Genomic DNA, 19,979 nt, shown 5'->3' with positions numbered 1-19,979 from the left:
GTGCTGAGCCTAAAAATAGAAACCCACCACGCTGTGCCTGCTCAGCCACGAATGCAGCCATCTATTCGTTTTTAAATAGCAATTGTATCATCTACTAGAGTCTGAAGGAGGAAAAAGATGAATAAACATCTTTCCTGCGCAGGAGAGAAGCCTGCAATGCCCTCTTCTATCTGCATCATCCCGCGTGATACGAGATTCCTCATCACACCGTCAGCAGGGAAGACTCGGGGGCACACAACAAAGGCAACACCTGTTGATGCTCTCCAGCAACGACAGCAGGATGCCATCATGTCCTTGACAGGGAAGAAGAGCCCACGAGTTAAGTGGCCTTCTCCTCCCACACCCTTCATCTGGGCTTTGCAGAGAGCTGACACATCCCTAGGCACGTTAATTCACATGCATGGATGCTGCTGGGTGAGAGGTGCCCACACGAAGGCAGTTTATAATTAGTAGCATCTCTACCTGGGCTCAAGACCTCCTTTTCAGACCCAGTTTAGTGGCAGAGAGCGGACGGTGCTTTCTCGCCTTTATTCCCCCCCCTAGCTGCAAGCCTGAGGGCTTTCCTCATCTGCTCGAGCTGGTTTCTCTTTTCAACACCCTGCTGAGCACACTTCTCCCCATCAGTACTTAAGTCATGCCCCAGCAAGGGATGGGAGCTCCCGGCTCCGCGGCGGTGGGAGGACTCGGGGGGACAACGCAGGACAGGACAGAGGAGCCGTGACATGGAACTGCTTCTCCTTGTGCTCTCCGAGACTTCTGAGGAAAGGTTTGGGCCCCGGATGGGCAAGGACTGGCACACAACTCAGCTCCAGCGGGCAGAGGAGAGACACAGAGGGCAGGACAGGCTGAAGGCTGCTGTAGCTGATGCATTGGCATCACAGCAATCAAATGCATTTCCAGAGAGGGTCGGAAGTGCTGGGCTCTCTTCCCAGCCCTGCCACTGAGTCATTGCACAAGTACAAATGCAGACAGCGACAAGGGTGACATTATCTTTCCTTGCAGTGACTCCAATGGCCAAAAGGTAGACGTTACCGAGCAGGGAGCAGGGCCAGAGGGAGATGCTATCCCAGCCACCGGGCTCCCAGGAGCATCCCCACACCAGGGGACAGTCCACAGCTGACCTGACCCACCACTGCAGGCAGCCAGAACAACTTTGCTTGATGTTTTTTTTGCTACAGCCTCAGCAATCCCTCCCCAGGAGCAGCCCGCCCACCTGCTGTCCACCTTAGGGACAGGTCACCATCCTGAAGCACCCGGAGCTCTGGCATAGGTCTGGCCTAAGGCTTGCAGTGGGTACAGCCCCTTCAGTCTCACTGTCCCCCCCTCTGCAATAACTCATTCCCGTCAGAGCTCTTTTGCTTTAACGGATCAGAACAGAATCAGTGGGGTAAAAGGGAAAGGACACCCCACTGCCACTTGTGCTGCTCCCTGTGCCTGGACTCTCAGCCTCACTGGCAGCACTAACTATTCCTTATTTCCTTGTAAAACTTAATTCCCAGGAAATGCAGGTCTATGAGCGCTGCTAAGATATAATTAATGGGGAACAGTGCCTGGACCTCAAGAGACAGTAAAGCAGTGTCCAGAGCTCCAGCGTGGGGAAGTAAATACAAGCCCACTTTTGTGGAGCAGGCAGCAGCACGAATGCACGTGTTACGCATCAGCTATAACGGATGCGGCGGCTGACTTGTAATAACTCTTGGGTTATGACAAAAAAAGAAGGCGTTTGTTTGGCTCCTATGCGACAGAGCGTGGCCATGCATAACAGCTCTGTTAATTAATGCAAATGATCCCTGCCCAAAGGGAGGTCTGTTCTCTTTGCACAAAAAACCATATTTTGCCGAGAGTGAAAAGAAGCGTGCTGAGCAATAAACAGGGAACAGAGTATCCTCCAGGGAAAAGTTCAGAGCCTGCCCTTTCCCCAGGAAGGCCCTGGAGAATGGCTTTTTGTTGACAGCCTGGATGGAGATTTTGTGTCTGCCAGGCGAGCTCAGAGACTGCACAGACACATCCTGTACAGCTGGTCAGATGTTGGGGACAAGTCTTTGCTGTGGATAAGGTGACATCCCCTACTCTAAGGCATGACATGCCCTAAGGCCCGACATACAATCACGCTTAAATCCATGACTTCCACGTCTGCCCTATCCCTATGTTGATATTCCAGTACGTCTTTTCTGGCAAATCAGCTACAAAGCCCTGTTTTGTGCACAGCACTGCCTCTCCCACAGAACTGCTGCCGTTAGACCTTCAGGATGAGACGTAAAGCCCTTGCTGGCACTCACCTCTACCCCAGTGTGCCACGGCACTAACAGAGCAGCTAGGTCAATAAAGTGGCATCATGTTGCCAGTTTCCTTGTGAAGGGAGTGGTTTCCCCCCTTCCTTGGTGTTGGGGGTCCATCTCCCAGGCACAAAGTCCTTTTTTTTTGCCTACAGACCTCCTCTGGCTCTGTCCCCAGGCAGGAAGGGGCTGCTGGCAGCACTACTCTGTTGTGCAGCTTCAGATCTCCATTCCGAGCCGCGGAGCCAAAGCAGTGCCCTCCACAACATCACAGCAAAACTCATCCTGGGGCCGACCAGCAGCATGGACCCCTGGGGAAGAAGGAGCTTGACAGAAGAGTCACAGGCAGGAATCACTGCTTCCAAGTGCATCTCCATCTCCCCTACACCAGAAATCAGAATTCTTATTTCCAGCCCCTCTCAGAGGAGTCACAGGCCATTTGCCAGTAAGCAGACTCCTGCAATTCAACATTCCCCTAAAGAATGGAAACGCGCAATATACATTAAAGCTCAGGGCAGGACTAGACAGGGGCAGCCTAAGGGGGCACGGGCAAGCCCCTGCCCTTCTGCGTGGGTGTGCACACAAGTGCAAGTAGCTTCTATTCCCCTGGGAGCAGGGCTGGGAAGACGATGTGCTCCCGTGTTCCTGCAGACTCTTCCTTCCCTTCAACAGTCAAGGGACACAAACAGCTGAGCCGGCAGTAACAATAGCTGCTGTTGTGCTGCTGCAAAGTAAGAGCGCTAATACAGCTCGTACCAGTGCCCAGAGATGCAGCTGAGTACACTGCAGGCCTGCAAATTTTCACCTCCCTTATTGCTTGGTGGAGGCACCATTAATTTGGCTGAGCTATCCCCTTTGTTGAACCCTGTCCATGGCTCCGAAGCCCGCGTCTAAAGAGAAGCTTTAAACTACCAGACGGCTAGCAGTGTTTTTGCGTCAGTAATCCTCTTGCAGTAGGCATGTCTAAGACACCAGGGCTGTTTTCACAAGCTACAGCAGATATATACTACCTGCTCTTACACCTCAAACTTGGATATCCCAGATTCTTTCTTCTTTCAGAGGGCCTGGCACTGCCCACTACAAAATATACTGCATTCCTACCTTTCCTGCTCTACAATAAAGACAGAGAGGGTTAGAAATCATCCAGTTGTATATGCCCAGGATTCAGATGCAAAGAGGACACTAAATCCAAGCAATTTTTCCCACCAGGATCTGTCCCATTAGCATCACTGATACAGACAGAAAACTCTATCCCCCTCAATACAACACTTCAGGGTTCAGTACCTTCTCAGCCCCTCTAACGCTTTACCTGTATCCAGGGAATTCAAACAGACACCGGCAGTGCGCAGCACCTCACATTCAGCCTTTTTAACATAGGGTTAATCGTGTGTTCAGCCTAGGAGAGCCAGCACTTGTGAGGGAGCAGAGGGATCGAATAGTTCGGGACCAGCCCAACTCGCTGCTCCGAACTGCAGGTCCCGCCATCGCTACTGTGATGGCTGATTTACGGCTGCACCTACGCAGAGGTCAGGACTGCAAACGTTGATGGAAATGTGACTTAACGTGGCAAAGGGAGCTGTCACTCCTGGCACCAGCTCTGCCTTCAGAGGTGGCAGGAGGGACAGTAGAATTTGGAAGTTGGCAGTTTCAGACAGCCAGGTAGAGGACTCGGACACCTTGCACCCCCCTGCCAGCTCCCAACGGACATGGCAGAAGACACGAGCATGCCAAGAACACACAACTGCAGTGAGCTGCAAGGAGGGGTTAGGAGCACGCACCTCAGCCCCAAACCCTTCTCTCCTCTTCCTCTCCTCTCTCTCTGCTCCTGCTGCCAGCACTGCCCTGACCACATGTCTGCCTCTATTCCCCAAGCCCCCCTGCTCTGGGTGGGAGGGCAAGGCGCACGCTGATCGCAGGCTGCAGCCATCGGTGGAATTAATCTGCTCTGAGCTAGCCTCAAGGCAGCACGGGGCACCGCAGACAGCGCTGAGTCTGCAGGACTGAGAATCCCCGGCTCTCAGTAGGGTTCGGGTTTTTTTTAATGAATTAGGCATAACTGACACGCACTGAATCCTCCTGTCTAGACATCTGCAGAGAAGTGACAAGCTGCCAGAGAGGATGTGGAGCCTCGGCAAGGGGGTGGGGAGGACAGGGGAAAACTGCACACAGTTGCCAGCTCTACAGCACAGAGACAGTGCTGGCTTCAGGCAAGAAGGGCATTCAGCACATTGACCTAGTCAGTGTCTTTCAGCGACTCAGTGGGTTGTAATCAATCGGCTCCCGTGCGCAGAGAAGGCAGGAGGTCTTCTCTAATTAAAGCCTCTTTCCCCATTACTCCTGGGGAGTTTTGTTTGGAAACTCAGCTCAGAGCTGCTCCCAGTTACCCCAGCTCATGCTTCAGAAGTGCTTTAGCTGAGAGACGAGGGAGCACAAGGACATTCCCACACCTGAGAGAGGTAAGGGGTATCCCACCTGCTTAGTGTTTGCCTGGGTACACAGTCTCTCCCTCTCTCATGCACACTTCGCCCAGGCAGCAACTCTTCCTGCAGACATCTTCAAATCCAGCTTTTGCCTTCAGTATTTTGCACAGAGGAGATGACAGCAGCTCCAAGCAGGACTCCATGGTTGAGGGATTTAGAGGCATCTGTGCCAATATTTGGGTCACTCTGAGTAATTGGTTGTAAGGGTCAGGACTCAAATAGGTTTGGGACTGCCGAATCTCCAGTTTAGGAAGAAAGAAGAAATGGAAACTAATTCGTGCCTTGAGATGCTCATCAAAACGTGCAGGTCTCCAGCTGCCCTGGGATTAGACAGCAGTTCCTACGGTCCAGCACAAAGCACACCAAAATCTAAGCAAAAGGAGCCCTTTGCTTCTGCCAAGGACTGGAAATGTGGGTCATGTCCTAATTCCTCCCTCCCAGTGTCCCCCAGCAGACATAGGAGAGGAGCTTCTGTCGCATTTAGTGCCATTTTATGGCACAAGCAGTGCCAAACCTCTACATATAGGCATCGAGCAAGTCTCCTCTCCAGGCAGCAGCGTGATAGTTAACAGCTTCAGCTGCACTATCCATCAATGTGGTATTCCTGATCTCCCTCTAGCCTCCCCCGTGACAGACATCTCTGTCCCCAACTCATTTTTCAGACAGGTAAACAGACAAGACGAGAGCGCTCAGGTCACCGGAGGCAGCCCGTATCAGAGGATCTCAATATTCACGGCTCCCAGACTCGCCCAGGAGTTCCCTGCCTGCAAGATCCTTGACCAGCAGCTATTCAAAGAGGGATTGCGCCCTTCACCTGCCTGCGGCGCAAGGTGATGGTGTCTTGCGTAGGTGGCAGTGGGCCAGTTCAGAACGGGTCGTTACCGCTCAGCAATGCCCTGACGTCAGATGTGAGTGATGAATCCGGTCAGCCTCACCACTTGGCTTCTAATGGGAAAGTTGGTTCCATGACGCAAGGCCGTGTGGCCCAGCGACTCCGGCAGTAGACTAGGAAAGACGGAAAAAGCACTCGGGTCTGCTGGCTGCAAATGGGCGAGTGGATCTTTTACAGACGGGTAAGCCAGGGAACAATGCCGCTGCCGATGCCCTGCGAAGCGCTGCTCACAAACGACTCTCCGAAGCAGGAGGTCACCAGCTGCACCCTGGCCTCATCCCTCTCGCAGAGACTGCACAGCCCACGCCACGTTCACGGACAGCTTACAAAGCCTCCTCCCAGCCCCAGTCGTAGCGTGGGTTGGCAATGTACGCGTACCGGACCACGTAAGCAGATCTGCGGCTCCTCTTCTGAACAAGCTCAGTGCCTCACACTGTGGAGCGGTGAGAGCCTGTTTTCAAGCCAGAAAACATTTAAGAGAATTCCTTCACATCTTCTTGCAGGCGGCAGCACAGGCCACGTACATGCAAACTGAGCTATGAGGAGCATGTGACATAATGGCCTTGAGTTTGCTGGTGCACTGGGGGCCTGCCACGGCCAGTGGGTCCCAGACCCTGGGAATTTCAGCTGAAGGAGTTTGAATTCCAGTCCCTGAGGTGTCACATCCTTTAGGGAAGGCAGTGTGGTTCGCAGCCAGTTTTAGCAGGCCAGGTGGAAAGGGTGAAGCCTCTCTTGCTACCAACTCCAGCTTGCCTAAGGGTTTGGAGGCAAAGCTCCAGCACCTGAGAAAATATAGAGGCCAGCAATGGGACTTCAGTATGGCTGTTCGATTTTTGAGCTGCTGAGCCTGCAAAGCAAGATTAGCACCCAGAACAGTCTTCCCAGCAGATCTCCAGTCTTTGGAACATGCCTCCCTTAATTTCCACCTGCCACTCCATCTAGAGAGACCCAGAGTGATGCTGATGAGAGCAAGGGCAGATGGCCACTAGACAACTGGCAGAGCAAAAAAGGTTCCATTGCCACCCTCACCAAGCTGACAGAAAGCATAAGGGACCATCCTAGTTACCCAAGATGCTAAGGAGTGACTCCATTTGGATCCTAGACTGTCAAGCCAAGAGAGCAGGTGACTATTAACACCTGCCAGCTCCTGGTCCATTCTGAATTAGACACTGTTTGCTGGGATTCATGAATCAGTCAGTTCTCAGGAAGGAAACTCAGATTTTTACATTCAAGATCCCTAAGACTCTTACTCACTGCCATGTTGAATAAGGTATTTGCAGCAGACAGTCATGGGTCAGGAGAGAAACGTGGGGTGCAGAGGGGAGAGATTCTGCAGAGATGATTGCTTGGCCAGAAGGCCATTGTGCATTGGAGCACTAGCGAGCCACCCAACAGCATACTTGTACCAAACCAGCACCTCTTGGTATAAAACACTAGCACACAGATGTCCCAAATCTGATGCGGAGGTCCCATCCCTCCTCCCATCCTTAAAAGCAGCTCGTGCCTCTGGGTCGTCCATACTGAAAAGGGGCAGTAGCTCTCCAAGGGTCCTTTCAGCTGTGGCCTGTCCTAGGGACAAGAAGTTACCTGCACCTCGAGACTGTGATGATCAAAAGCACCCGAATATCCACATGTTGCTGAATCACTCCAGAACTAACCTCCCTGCCCATGGACTCCAGCAACTGAGAGCATCCAAAGGGAGCGCTCATCGGACAGCAGCCACTGAAGCCAAAGGAGAGCAGGTTTCCTTCACAAAGAGACTCCATAAAAGCAAGGCCACGGTTCCTGCAGTTTTCTAGCTCGGCACAAAGGCCCAGTCAGTCGGTGGTCGCGTGCTGAGCATGGAGAGCGGGGGCAGCCGCCCGACTCCTCCATGTCTCCCTTGCCGTAGCAGAACCGAGGTCCCTGGGCTGGCACTCCTTGGAGATGGAGGTGTTTGCTCAGCCAGCAGAACCAAACCATCTGCCTGCCCTAGGACCAGCTCCACCAACAGAGATGCTGTAGCTCCAGGAGAGCCCTCTGCCCTCACGGTCACTGCAGAGGCCAGAAAAAAAGCTGCCTCCCGCTTCCCCCTCCGAGTTACCAGAAAACCTCAGGCAACGTTTCTCCCTGTGCCCTTCAGCTCGCCCACAGCCAAACAGCCCGTGCGCTCCCACTGAGGGTTGGCAAAGCCACGACTGCCAACGTCTCTGCAGCTGCTCCCCGGGCCCCAGCACCTCGCAAGGCTCTAAAGCTGCAGCGTTTTCCCTCTACCAAAGGGATCCCCCCACGACTTGGCAGAGGACAGGGAAGGAGACCGCGCTCAGCACCCAAACGCCGCCGGAATCAGCTACGGAGATGCCGCGGTCCGGGGGGCAGAGGCGGCCCGTCGGGCACGGACGATGCACTCCGGCTGGCGAACTTGCTCTGCGGGGAGGGACGCGCCACCAGCAGCGCCAGAGCAGCGGCGGGCAGTGATGGAGGGCTCCTCTGGGGGGTCCCCCTGCCGCCGAACCCCCCCGGTAACCCCTCCGCCCCGCCCGCCTCCCGCCGCCGCACCGGGGGCGCTCCCGCGGGGTCCGAGTGCCCGGCCCTGCCGCTGCGGGGAGACGGAGGGGAGCGGGCGGCGGCAGGGTACTCACGGCTCCGGCGCAGTGACGGCCCAGCCCGGCCCGGGGGATGCTGCGGGGCGCCGCTATACCCGCACCGCTGCCGCCGGTCCCGCGGCGGGGAGACGGGGCGTGGCGGGGGCGGGCAGCTCCTCCTCGGGCCGCGGGGGGACGGGGCCGGGGCGGCCCCGCGACTGCGGCTTCCTCCCTCACCCGGAATAACCCCGCCGCGGAGCCGTGCGGGAGCTGCCCGCGGCGCGGCACCGCTCGCCGCTGCGCGCCCCCCGCCGTTAAATCCCGCCGCGCACGTGTCACCGGGCTGCGGGGCAACGGGAACGCGCCCCGCCCCGCCCGGTGCCGCTCACTTACCGGGCGCGGGGGGGGCCCGTCCTGCGGGGGGCGGGGACACGCGTGGCACCGGCCCCGCGGAGGCACCCGCGGCCCGGCCGCCGGAGCCGGGGGGCGGGGCCGGGGCGGGAAAGGGGCGGGGCCGGGGCGGATAAGGGGCGGGGCCGCCCCATCGAGTCGCGCTGCATGCTGGGAGCGGAAGCGGCAGCCGCGTTGCAGCGAGGCGGGCAGCATGGCAGCCGCTGGGAAGAGGTGAGCGGCGGCGGAGGGTGGGTGGGCTGCAGAGGTGGTGGGCAGGGACGCTGTCGGGCTGGGTTGTCGCCGGGGTGGCCAGCGGCGTGACGCCGGCCCCGGTGCGCCTCGTCAGGCTGGCGCTGCCGGCCTCAGGGCCGCTGGGAGCGGGCGGGCCCGGCGTTGCCGGCCCGGCTCCCCGCTGAGCTACCCCCCCCCCGTTTCCTCGCCGCCCCCAGGAGCCTGGCGGAGCTGAGTCTGGACGAGTTCCTCGCCGCCGGCTCCGAGTCGGAGCCTGACGGCGGCGCGGAGGAGGAGGAGGCGGCCGCCAGGCCCGCCACGGGGGCTGCGGCGCGGCGGCGGCAGAGCGGGACTTCGCAGCGGGATGAGAAGGCGAGGCGGCCGCTCCAGGCCCGGCCGGCTGGCAGGTAAGGGCGCGCCGCTGGTCGTGCTCGGACAGGGGGTCCCGCCGGTAGGGCTCGCCTCCTGCCTGCTTTGGGCCAGGCTGGGCACAGCCAGGCACGTGTTCGTGGTTGGGTTTTGTGCTTTTACCTGGTTTTATAAGTGGCTACGGGGCTTCGTTGTGGCATCCAGTGTAGAATGAGCCAGTTCTGAGACAGGCTTCATCAGAGGTGGCTAAAAGAGCTGCGTTCAAGACTGTAGAATCGTTATGGGGTATGGGACAGTTGCGTTTTCAGATGTACCTGTGTCAATTTGTTAATTGCAGTGGAAAAAAGCTTATGTGTACTTTCTGTCTTTTACAGGGTATATTCGAGTCAGGCAAAGCTTACTGTGTTTTTCCTCAGTTTGTGTATGTTTGCTCTTGCTGAGAGACATTGGAGTACCTGTGGATAGAAAATGAAGTAGTTCTTAGGTGCTACTAATCATTACTAGAGGCCAAAAGAATTCATTAGTACCAGATAAGATTTTACTGAGCTTCGTTGTCAGCCTTCTTAGCCAGTATAGCTTTCAGTACTCTTTCTAAAAAGCTGGTGGGAGTAATTTTGGGAAATTGAGAAACAAATTTTTTTGTTTTGCAAGATATTTTCATGATCCCTTGTCAGTATCCCAACACAATCTGGTAGCTTGCTGTCAATATTTCTTAGTGCTGAATGAAAATAACCTTTTGTGAGTCCTCTAGAGCAGGTGTTACATGGTGTACAGAACTGGGACCAGAGCCCTGATAAACCCATCAGCAGGCAAATGAGCCCCAGGTGTGCTTTAGTGCCTGGAAGTTGCTTGCTTTTCTTACAGTATCAGTAGAAGTTTGAGCCATGAATAAATGCGTGTTAATTCTTACCTACCAGGAAGAAGGGAAAGGCATCTGAACATAAAGATCAGCTCTCCCGGCTGAAGGACAAAGATCCTGAATTTTATAAGTTTTTAGAGGAAAATGATCGCACATTGCTGAATTTCGATGCTTCAGACAGTTCTGAGGAGGAGGAGGCGTTGCACATACCGCCTGATACACTGGAGGTACTGAGCCCTAGTTTGGACTGCTGAAATCAATTATCTCAATTACTTACAAGTTAAGTGTTTCAATTTCAGTGCAAGGCCTAAGAATATTTGGGCTTATAGCAGCCCAGGTGGCTGGGGAGGAGCTTCCCTAAAGATCATCTGCAGGTGTGCAGGCTTGTAATCCAGAAGTCAGCTGTGGGTTTGAGCTGAGCAGGAGGAGTTCGTTAAAGACTGTGAAAGCAGAGCCTTAGAGGGTATTTTCTCTGTGGCTTTGGTTTTGTGTGTCCCAGTGAGAGGTTTTTTTTCCTCAAGTGATATGCATTCTCTCCGATGTTTTATGTTATTGCACATTGTATTTATGTAGCAAAGCTGCAGGGCTCAAGTAGCTTTTTTTTGAATTTATAATACCTGTAATTTCGTTACTGCTTTACAGAAAGTGCTGATAACAGTGTTAGTGAAATTCACTGCTGCCTGCCTGCCTTCCTCTTCAGTAACTACTCAGCCAAAGAGGTGGATGGGGCCAGAAAAGTAGTGCATAAGCCTTGTCTCAGTCTTGGTACTGACTTCTCTAGGAAGCAAGCGATGATGATGATGAGGAAGAAGAACGTGAAACAGGCAAACGGAAGAGAGTTTGTTTCATCCCTGTGAGCTTGAAAATGGTTGAAGAATGGAAAAAAACTGCAGAGGTGAGCAGGGAATTGAAATACAAGGCACTTGAGCCTTCTCTTCATTCTTCCCCAAGTGTTGCTGCTTCTAAAAGACCAACTTTTGATTTGTTCATCTTTCACAAAAAGTCACAGAGAAGACGTGTCCTACATACAAGGTCATACTCCTAGAGTTCTTGTTACTTCAACATGACTTGTCTTTGCAATTTTTGCTTGGGCTGCAAAATTAGAGTACTTGCACTCCATCTGAGGGAGAAGCAGAGAAATGTGTGGCTCGGAAGAGGTCAGAATGGCTAACTCTTGGTTTTTCATCCTCTTGCTATGCATTGTCCCTTTGGCAGCTCCAAGAACTTTTTTAGTCCTGTTTTGAGTAGTGATGAAATGGCTTCCTGCTTCTGACTAAGAGGTGGGGGGAAAGGCCAAATTGGATAGTTGCTTGCAGCTGATTCATTGCTTCTTGACCTCCAACCAATTTAAAGCCCTAGAAGCCTGTTAGAGCAAGTGAAGACCACTAGCATTTGTTAACACTGGCTTGATGTTCCTCCCTTGTGTTATAGGATGGAGCTATTTTTGCAATCCAGCTTACAATGAATTCCAATGAAGTCGCAGTGAAGTGCTTCAGAGTTTCAGAATATTACTTGCTTCCTCAGCAATCCTTTTTTCTTCTTTCTCCAGAGAAGGCTAACACCAAAACTTTTCCATGAAATCACTCAAGCCTTTAAAGCATCTGTAGCAACCACCAAAGGAGATAATGGTGGTGCTGATCCTAGCAAGTTTCAAGTCACGGATGCTGCAGGTGAGTTGGTCACCATACCACTTCTGTGAGAGAAGGGAAGTAATTTGGTAGGGAAGGTTTAGCTATTGGAAGAGAGCGGGGATAAGTACTGTCAGGACTTAACTTACCCTTTCATAGGCTGCATTTCGCTTAAGTAGCTTATCTTCTTCGTGGTGAGTCTGTGCAGTGGTATCTCCTCTGGTGTCCCAGTGTGTCAGTGTACCTCTCTGTGCATGTCTGGAGCAGGTGGGCTTGCAGGCTGCTGGAGAAAGTACCACTGGACTTCTCAGAGTGAAGTTGAAGCTAGGTGCTGTTTATACGCTTGTAGTGCACGTTTTTTGGACAACTTTTGCTGTGGCGTCTTGTGGTTCCCTCTTAGAACTAATCCTGCAGGACTACTGCAGCCTGCCTACTTTTAGCAGGTACTGTCACTGTATTTTATCAGCTTGTTATTGTGTGCCAGCTGGAACTGGCACTGTGGAGTGGCACTACTTAAACCCACGCGTTCTTTTCAATCCTTTCTTGCCCTGCATAGGCTTTTTGTCTCTTTCATTGCTTTTGGTAAAATCTCCTTCTTTAATGCAAGACATTACGTAGAATTCGTGTTGTCTATTTCTGCAACTTTTTTTTTTAAAAAGTATCTTTAATTCTCATTATGTTTTGGAGAAGATTGACAGTAGTATAGACTCCTAGTCATGGGTCAAGCTACTCTTGTGCTTGGTGCTGTTTATTCAGAGAGCAAAGGGATGGCTCCTGTGCTGGAAAGCTGTCAGCTGTAATTTTGCTGTTTAGATAGAAAATTCTAGAGTAAGACAAGCTGATGTTTTCCGGAAGCTTGTGGAAACACAATAGTTCTGCTGTGGGAATTACTGGCTTCGGTTCCTTGGGGAGCTCTTTTCAGGTTAGCTAGGAAACTAGGAATATATGGAAGATCATTTACAAATGCTTTACTGACTTTTTTTAACCAGTGTTCAATGCCCTTGTATCCTTCTGTGTCCGGGACCTCTTCCGCTACCTGCAGAAGCTGCTTCTTCTGAAAACTCCAAAGAACAAACTAAAGTAAGTCTGAGGAGATTTGAGAACTGCAGGTGAGCGAAAGCGGGTTGGGGTTTTTCAGAGCTGCAGCCTGGCTATGAAGCTGGAAAAAGATGGCAGCTCTTCCTGCACATTTGCAAAGTTGCCCGATTATATTCGCAGTCATCTTAGCCAGGTTCTTCCCTTCTCCCCCAGAAGTGCATCCTCTGTAGTGTTAGACTCCAGCCATTTGCAAAGGACATGTGGCTTCAACAGAAAGAGATCTGGAATTGCATATGCTTGCACTCAGGAGCTCTGATAAGGCGCTGTGAGTTGGTTTTCAGAGAAAGAGACCAAGCCTTCTGCCTATATGTAGGCAGAATATTGCAAGTATGTGACTTTAGTGAATCCAGGGCTTTAGCAGTTGTATTTATGCCCTAGGCTCTGTGGTCTGAGGCCTGGATCATCTGAGTCTGAACTGTTCACTGCTAGAGCATAGATGGAATGGAAACAAGCACACAACTGGGCAAAGAATGGTACAATTCATTATCTTCCAGAGTGGCAACATTGGTCCAGTACCTCTGTATCATGTTTGCCCATGCAATTTGATTTGACTAGGGGAGGAATAACAGTTTTGCAATCTCAGCTGCTTCCTGGGAGCTGAGAATTCTTTGGCTGTTGTGTGGATTGGTGCTCAAGAGAGTTTGAGTCATAATTGAATAGATATCAGCATGGTTTATCCAGGAGCAACTGGAAAAGGTGCTGGAAACTCAATACCAGTCTGAACTCTTGCTGGATGAGCCAATATAGCTGGGGACTATGAGCCCAGTTTCATAAAACAAGCTGTGAGGTTCCCAGTATGTTTTGCAAGCTGGAGCAGCCTTATTTAGCTGCTGTGCCTGTTTCCTGCTAGACCTTCACAGAAGGATTTACCTCGATCCTTTCTGGAGTTTCAGCTGGATACGGTTTTATTACTTGCTTCATAGTGTGAGCTCTTCTGTTTTTCTCATTGTTGGCTAGAGTGAGAATTGAATCCCTTAAGTGCTTTCAGTTCCAGGCTAACTTTTGTGGCAGTTATTTTTAATTTCCCTGTCACAGATGAAGGGAAGGATGGTGCCTAGTCTGAGAAGTAAATTCCAGTTCTTTGTGTAGATACCAGCTTCTTTCCTCCCCAGGCCTGACTTGTGCAGATCACATCTGAATTTTGGGATGGTGTGGGGGCACTACTTCATGAGTGCAGAGTCAAAAGTTTAGAAGAGTCTGAGCAAATGTCTCACAACTAGTTTGATCCCAAAAATAAATTTTCTTGCTACAAACCAGCCTGCTCTGTTCTCAGACAGTGGCTGCGGAGTGCCTGACTAGAAGATAACATCAGTGTGAGGGATTCGGGTCCCCAGCAGGCTTTCTGTGACAGCTCCCTGTATCACGCTTCCAGAGGTCTGAGTACTCTGCTGGGAAGCTCTTGGAATTGAATTTTCTAATAGTGTGCTTCAGGCAGTTTTTACAGAGCAGAAGTACTTCTTTTCACCCATGACAAAATTGTTACTTCTCTTGCTTGCAAGCAGTTGCTTTTATGCACTGGCAATATTGAGGAAGTGAACTCACTGTTCTTTGTGCTGCTGAAATCTGATTTATTTGGTGGGATTTTTTTAAAGGTAAACCCAACTCTTGCTCATTTTCAGAATGGTCCTCCCTTCCACCAGCCCACTTTGGAGCAAGCTGCGACTGGATATAAAAGTGTACCTCAACTGTACCATACAAGTAGGAAATTTCAGCTTGTTTGTGTTACTGGGGTCAGTAAAAAGTGCATTGCTGGGCTTTTGGATATTTTGGAATGAGGCAGATGGGCTTTTGCATCTGTAAACAACAGTGCTAAAAGGAGAGCCAAACAATCAAGAAGATAATTAACAAAGCAGGTAACAGTGTAGCCTCAGGTGCTTTTCCTTTTGAAAAGACAGTTACTCCAGTTTGAGGGTGACCTTCTGGTCATCACAACGCTGAGAATCTTGATTATTGGTTTCTCTGCCACCTTCTGTACTGGAGAATAAATAAGATTTACTGGTGGAGACTGCAGTGAGCAGAAGCAATCTCACTGAGTCTTGAAGCCATGGGCATCTGAGATTTGTGTGTCTGTCCAGTTCCCTGTCTTGTTTTGGAAGTATTTAGTCTTCCTAACAATTTGGAGGTCCATAGGATGGTTGGGTCAAAATAGGTAGCTTGTAAAGAAGGGCTGAGTTAACATTCTGGCAGACTTTTCTGTCTTAATTTGTCTCACAAATTAATATGCAGTGGGCTTTTAGTTTGCAGTGCTATGCTCCTGCATTCTGCATCCTTAATTCAATTTTTGGCACTATGATCTTTCCCTTTCTTGTAGTAAATACTAAGAAGATCTTGTGTTGATAACCTTACATATGACATCCTCAAGTATGATTATGCTCTATCCCGCAAGGATGTCCAAAGTTGCTGATGCCTGGTGCTTCAGAGACAATTATTTACCTGGTATAGTGGGAGGGTTTCCCTGCCCATGGCAGGGGGTTTGGAACTAGATGATCTTTGAGGTCCCTTCCAACCCAAACCATTCTATGATTCTATGATTTCTGAAGGAAATTCCCACCCCCAGTTAATTTTTTTGAGATTGCTTCATCATGCATCCCCAAATTTGGAAGATTAAACCAACAACACTGAAATACTCATTCTTCAGAAGCTGAGGGAAGAAGATATAAGGAAAGGAAAGTGTTGATGCCTCTTTGCTGTAGGCTGGCATAATGACTTAGCAGAAAAAGCATTTAGAGCTTTTTTTTTCTCAAGTTGTGGTGCCTTTCGCCAGCAGCAGAAGATTGCAGTAGGAAAGGAAAATATGGCAATGCAGTCCTACTGAAGCAATCCCTGGTTCTGTGCTGAGTGCTCTCAGTCCCAGGCTTTACTACAGTGTTTTTCTGACATAGTTGTTTCTGAACAATATCTTCTCCTTTTCTTTTGGTGTGGGAGAGGCTTTGCAAAGGAGACCCACTCAGTCTAGAAGCTTTGTCGTGCAAGGAGGAGAATGAGGAGGAAAGTTAAAGGTAGAAAAAATGCCTCTGCTTCCTGTGACTGGGATTGCAGGCAAGAGAGGATGCTGCATCAGGCAGAACCTCTCTCAAATTGAAGTGACTTTGAGCTTGCCATTGTCTTCAAATTAGAAACCGATAATGCCTCTGGGTTTGGCTCCAGGTGAACTGAGCTGAACAACCTGGGAGTAGCAAGATGTGATTTCTTAAATAGTTTATCTGACCTTTTCCTTGAGCTAGAGTTAACCTCTTGATACCCAGTAGAATTCCAGCTTCCCATTAAAGAAATCCTAGTGAAATCCAGTAAGTCGTCAGATAGCTCAGATGGTCTGTTTCTAAGCCTTGCATAGACTAAGGATGACTTCATTGTGCATTGACCATTTGTCTTAAACTCATGATGTCTTAAAGATGTCCTAAGCTGTATATAGACTTAGCTTTTGCAGTATAGACAAATGAGGTTTTATGTGATGAGCTCAGGTGCCATTCGCTGTGCAAGTCCACTAGCTTGAGCTCACGTTTGCCAGGATGATGTGCTTTCAGGGGAGTTATTTAACCTGCCACGTGTCAAGCTCCTTTCCCAATACTGCTTTTGGGGGTTTGATTGATCTTCCTGGGGAAGGCTGCTCTTCTTGTCCTTTGGTAACAGAGAAATACTTGGAAACAGCAAAATCCAGATGCTAAATGGTAAAGGAAGAGGTGATGAGGACTGCGTGCTAAATGGGATCATGTTTTGTTTTCCCTCTGTAGCTCCTGTCTTGTTTAACAGAAGCCTCAGTTGGTGCAGCAGTCCTTCAGCATGTCATTTCCACAGTACCTTATTATTTATCCTTTCCAAAGCAGTGCCGTGCACTTCTCAAGGTAAGGTGATGTGCTATGATATGTCATTTGGATCTGAGGTAGTTTTCTTTACCCCTTCAGATGAGCCTCATGGTATTTGGGTGGGATCCCCTGGCAGTTCAGTCTCTTGTAATCCTCTTCCCTTGCTTTTTGTTTGGTCCTGGAAACGACTCCTGCTTCTCTTACAGGCTGCCTAGGTGCCACCAAGTGTGCTCACGGCTCATGAGGTGAGTGGGCGAGTGGCTCTGTGTGTAGCTACTGCTCATCCCCATGCACAGTGACACACGGAGGTGTTCTGGGGAAGCTGTCTGCTTCCTCATCACAGATGGAGGAATTGCTGCCGGTGTGTGCGGCTGTGATAGTATTTCACTCTCAAGAGCTGGGGGTGGAATGTTTTTGCAGAAACTTAGTCACAACTGCTGAGTGCTTAAGAACAACAAAGGAGGTGTGGAAGAGGGCAACAGGGTGACATTTAAATGAAAAGCTGCAACACAACGTTCAAATGAGGCTGGGAACCCTGTGATGGTAAAGATGACTGGTGCATTGTGATGAGAGGCTGATACACCTCATATCTGAAGGTGTTGCAGTCTGCTCATTGCTACAGTAGGGGGTTTTGGAGTAGGCTTTTCCAGCCCTGCAGCTGGAATGTTTCTGATTTCCTGTAGAGCTCATTGGTGCAGATAAGGTAACTAGTTTTTGGAGACATCATCTGTGATTGTGGTTCTCCTGTACCAGATGTTTCTTGACAGGGCCATCCATGTCCAAGTGAATCTACAATCTGAACAGGCAAATGCAGGCAGGCCTGGAAAGAACAAAATCTATTGATTTGCTTCTCAAGAAGTTGAGGGGAGAGACCAGTATATGATTGCTTTGTGGAATTCAGAGATGTATAAAACTCAGATTAGTGAGTTCACATGTCAGTGGTGGGCTGTCTTTTGGCCCAGACATCTACACAGACTAATGAACCCCTCTCCAGCTGGTGTAGATATTTTCGTGATGCTCTGAGTGCTCGTCATCATGTCTGTACCAGAGTGACTAAGGAAGGACATGTCTCAGCAGAAGTGCTGCCTTACGCAGTTCCCGTCTGTGGTTCCAAACCCTCCTGCTGTTCTGTCGTTTGAATTAATACAGTGGATGTCCAGGGAACTGGAAGTAAGTCAAAACTACCACCAGGAGATGTATCTTGGGAATTGCAACCTATTTGCCCAGAGGGAAAAAAACATTGATGAATTCAGAAATCAAACCCTGGTGTCCTCTCTCCAGAGACAAGCACATCTTTATTAGCATTCTTTGAGAAAATAGAGTTTGGTGTTTGTGGTGAGACCTGGAGTGTAATTGCAGTGTGGTTGTATTATACAGAGTTCAGTGTGAGACAAAAATTGCTTTTTTTGTTGGGCTGGAAGATGTATTGGCCCAATGTGTATCTAGTGTGTTGCTCTCTAGGGGATGGTGAGGAAGCTTTGCAAAGCCTGGGAGATTGAGCCGCATGCACAGGCTGGTGGCTATGCTCAGAAACTCAAATGTGTGTTTAGGCACATGAGTAAAAGTGCCCGTATTTTTCAGAGATGGTAGTTTGGGACAGTTTTGTTTATTGATCGTAGAAACATTGACCTTGCCTTTTTTGTGGTCTCACAGCTACAGCGTGAGGACAAAATGGCTGCCAGTGCTGTTGTGACTGATTCCGTGACAGTACAGCCTGCCATCTTTGTGTCATCTTCCTCCTCGCTTGCTTTTTTGGTGTGAAGGAGGGAAGCTCAGGCCTGTCTGTACCAGGAAGGGGGCTCTTTGTCCCTTCACTTATCTGTATTTTCTGTTTCAGCAAGCAGTTAAGTTGTGGAGCACAGGTGAAGAAACAGTGAGGGTACTGGCCTTCCTTGTGCTGAACAAGATCTGCCGCCACAAGAAAGAGGTGTACCTAAGTCACTTGCTTAAGGTAAGGCTGATGCTTGCTGTACTCTGCCACTTTTCTTTCTCTTGTTATATACGAAGACCTTAGAGCATGAGCTGCAGCCTATTAGGTAGGGTAGATGCTGGAGATGATCCTGGCTACCTCCAGAAAACTAAACAGGGAAGAAATTCTGTGTTAGGTCAGAGCAATACAGTGCTTCCTACTACTGCCCTTCCTGCTGGAGTCAGTCAAGGTTTTAGCAAGGCAGGCATCTGGTACTTATCTGTCTATTGGATGAATACTTATCTTCCAAATTCTTGAGGGCTTTCCTCAAGTGCTGACACACTACTCAGTGCTACTGAGCTGCTCTGATCTTTCAGCTAATAGCTGAGGTTCCCAAGGGTAGTTTCCTTGGGTACCAGCGTTAGAGAACTGTGACCAGCTGTGAGCATGTATGGCTCGAAGCCATCCCACAGTTCCTCTCTTGTGGAGGAGCAATGGCAGGGACATCTCCAAGCTCTGCGTTAAAGCAGTGTGTTAGTGCAAAAAGATTCTGACTCTTTCCCCTCTCCCCTGAAAAAGGAGTGGGCTGGATTATTATCCTTGCATATTCTTTTGAAGTGACTTGTCTTATAAAAGAAACACTTCACCCCTGGTTTGGACATGCCTGGGTGGAGAAGGTTAGTGAAATAATGTTTTTGTTCTGTTTCGTGTGGTTGTATCTTTTCTTCTTTCCTGCACAGCAAATGTACATCGCGTTTGTGAAGAATTCCAGATTCACCTCTCCCAATGTCCTGCCCATGATCAACTTCATGCAGCGCACACTGACAGAGATGTATGCCCTGGACACGCATACCTCTTACCAGCATGCCTTCATCTATATCCGTCAGCTGGCCATTCACTTGCGCAGTGCCATGACCATAAAGAAGAAGGTAGGTGCCCGTCAGTGTAGAAGGAGTGCACGCTCCTATGGGGAATGTGTGGAGAGGGGAAAAGGACAGTAGCCACTTCAGACTTTTGGTAGTCTCTCTAAGGTGTCAGTACTTGTGTCTGACCTGTTTCATGACATGCCAAGCGGTTTTTTGTCAGGGGCTGGGAGTGTAAGAGGTCACCTCATAGCTCCTGTGTTTAGAATTTCAGCAAAGGAGGAGAGAAAAGACAACTGGAGGATGGGATTCACTTCTCTCCCCAGCTTGCAAGAGTTTGTGATGCACTTTCCATCTTGTGCCTTGGGCACCCTTTTTCCACTCCAGTGAAGCTTTTTCCACAGTGAAGCTACTGTTTTCAGCCTCTGTTGCAAAACCTCAAGGTAAAGAAGATTAGGAACCACCCTGGTGTATGCATCTTTCCAGTGAAGTCCATACTGTTTAAAGGACTTAATTGAAAAAAGCAGCTCAGACCTTATGAGAGCAGCCCAGATTTCGGCCACCTCCAGTCTGACCCCAGAAATCTGAGTCAGATTGCTAATCCTGGCTTTATT

General features: G+C 50.1%; 1 protein-coding gene across 1 annotated transcript in view; it reads left to right on the top strand.

Moving 5' to 3' along the window:
• The first annotated feature begins 8,816 nt into the window (after positions 1-8,816).
• NOC2L (NOC2 like nucleolar associated transcriptional repressor) overlaps positions 8,817-19,979 on the top strand; it is a 51,451-nt gene continuing 40,288 nt past the window's right edge. Inside the window, exons 1-10 of the mRNA XM_086625582.1 lie at positions 8,817-8,836; positions 9,055-9,192; positions 10,123-10,291; positions 10,846-10,959; positions 11,614-11,734; positions 12,682-12,772; positions 14,410-14,488; positions 16,522-16,632; positions 18,431-18,544; positions 19,243-19,431. Coding sequence (XP_086481708.1) covers positions 8,817-8,836; positions 9,055-9,192; positions 10,123-10,291; positions 10,846-10,959; positions 11,614-11,734; positions 12,682-12,772; positions 14,410-14,488; positions 16,522-16,632; positions 18,431-18,544; positions 19,243-19,431 — 1,146 coding nt within the window. The remainder of the gene's footprint in view (positions 8,837-9,054; positions 9,193-10,122; positions 10,292-10,845; positions 10,960-11,613; positions 11,735-12,681; positions 12,773-14,409; positions 14,489-16,521; positions 16,633-18,430; positions 18,545-19,242; positions 19,432-19,979) is intronic.

The sequence above is a fragment of the Tauraco erythrolophus genome, chromosome 23, assembly GCF_009769465.1.
Source record: "Tauraco erythrolophus isolate bTauEry1 chromosome 23, bTauEry1.pri, whole genome shotgun sequence".
NCBI classification, from domain to species: domain Eukaryota; kingdom Metazoa; phylum Chordata; class Aves; order Musophagiformes; family Musophagidae; genus Tauraco; species Tauraco erythrolophus.
This window is presented reverse-complemented; position numbering and strand designations above follow the sequence as displayed.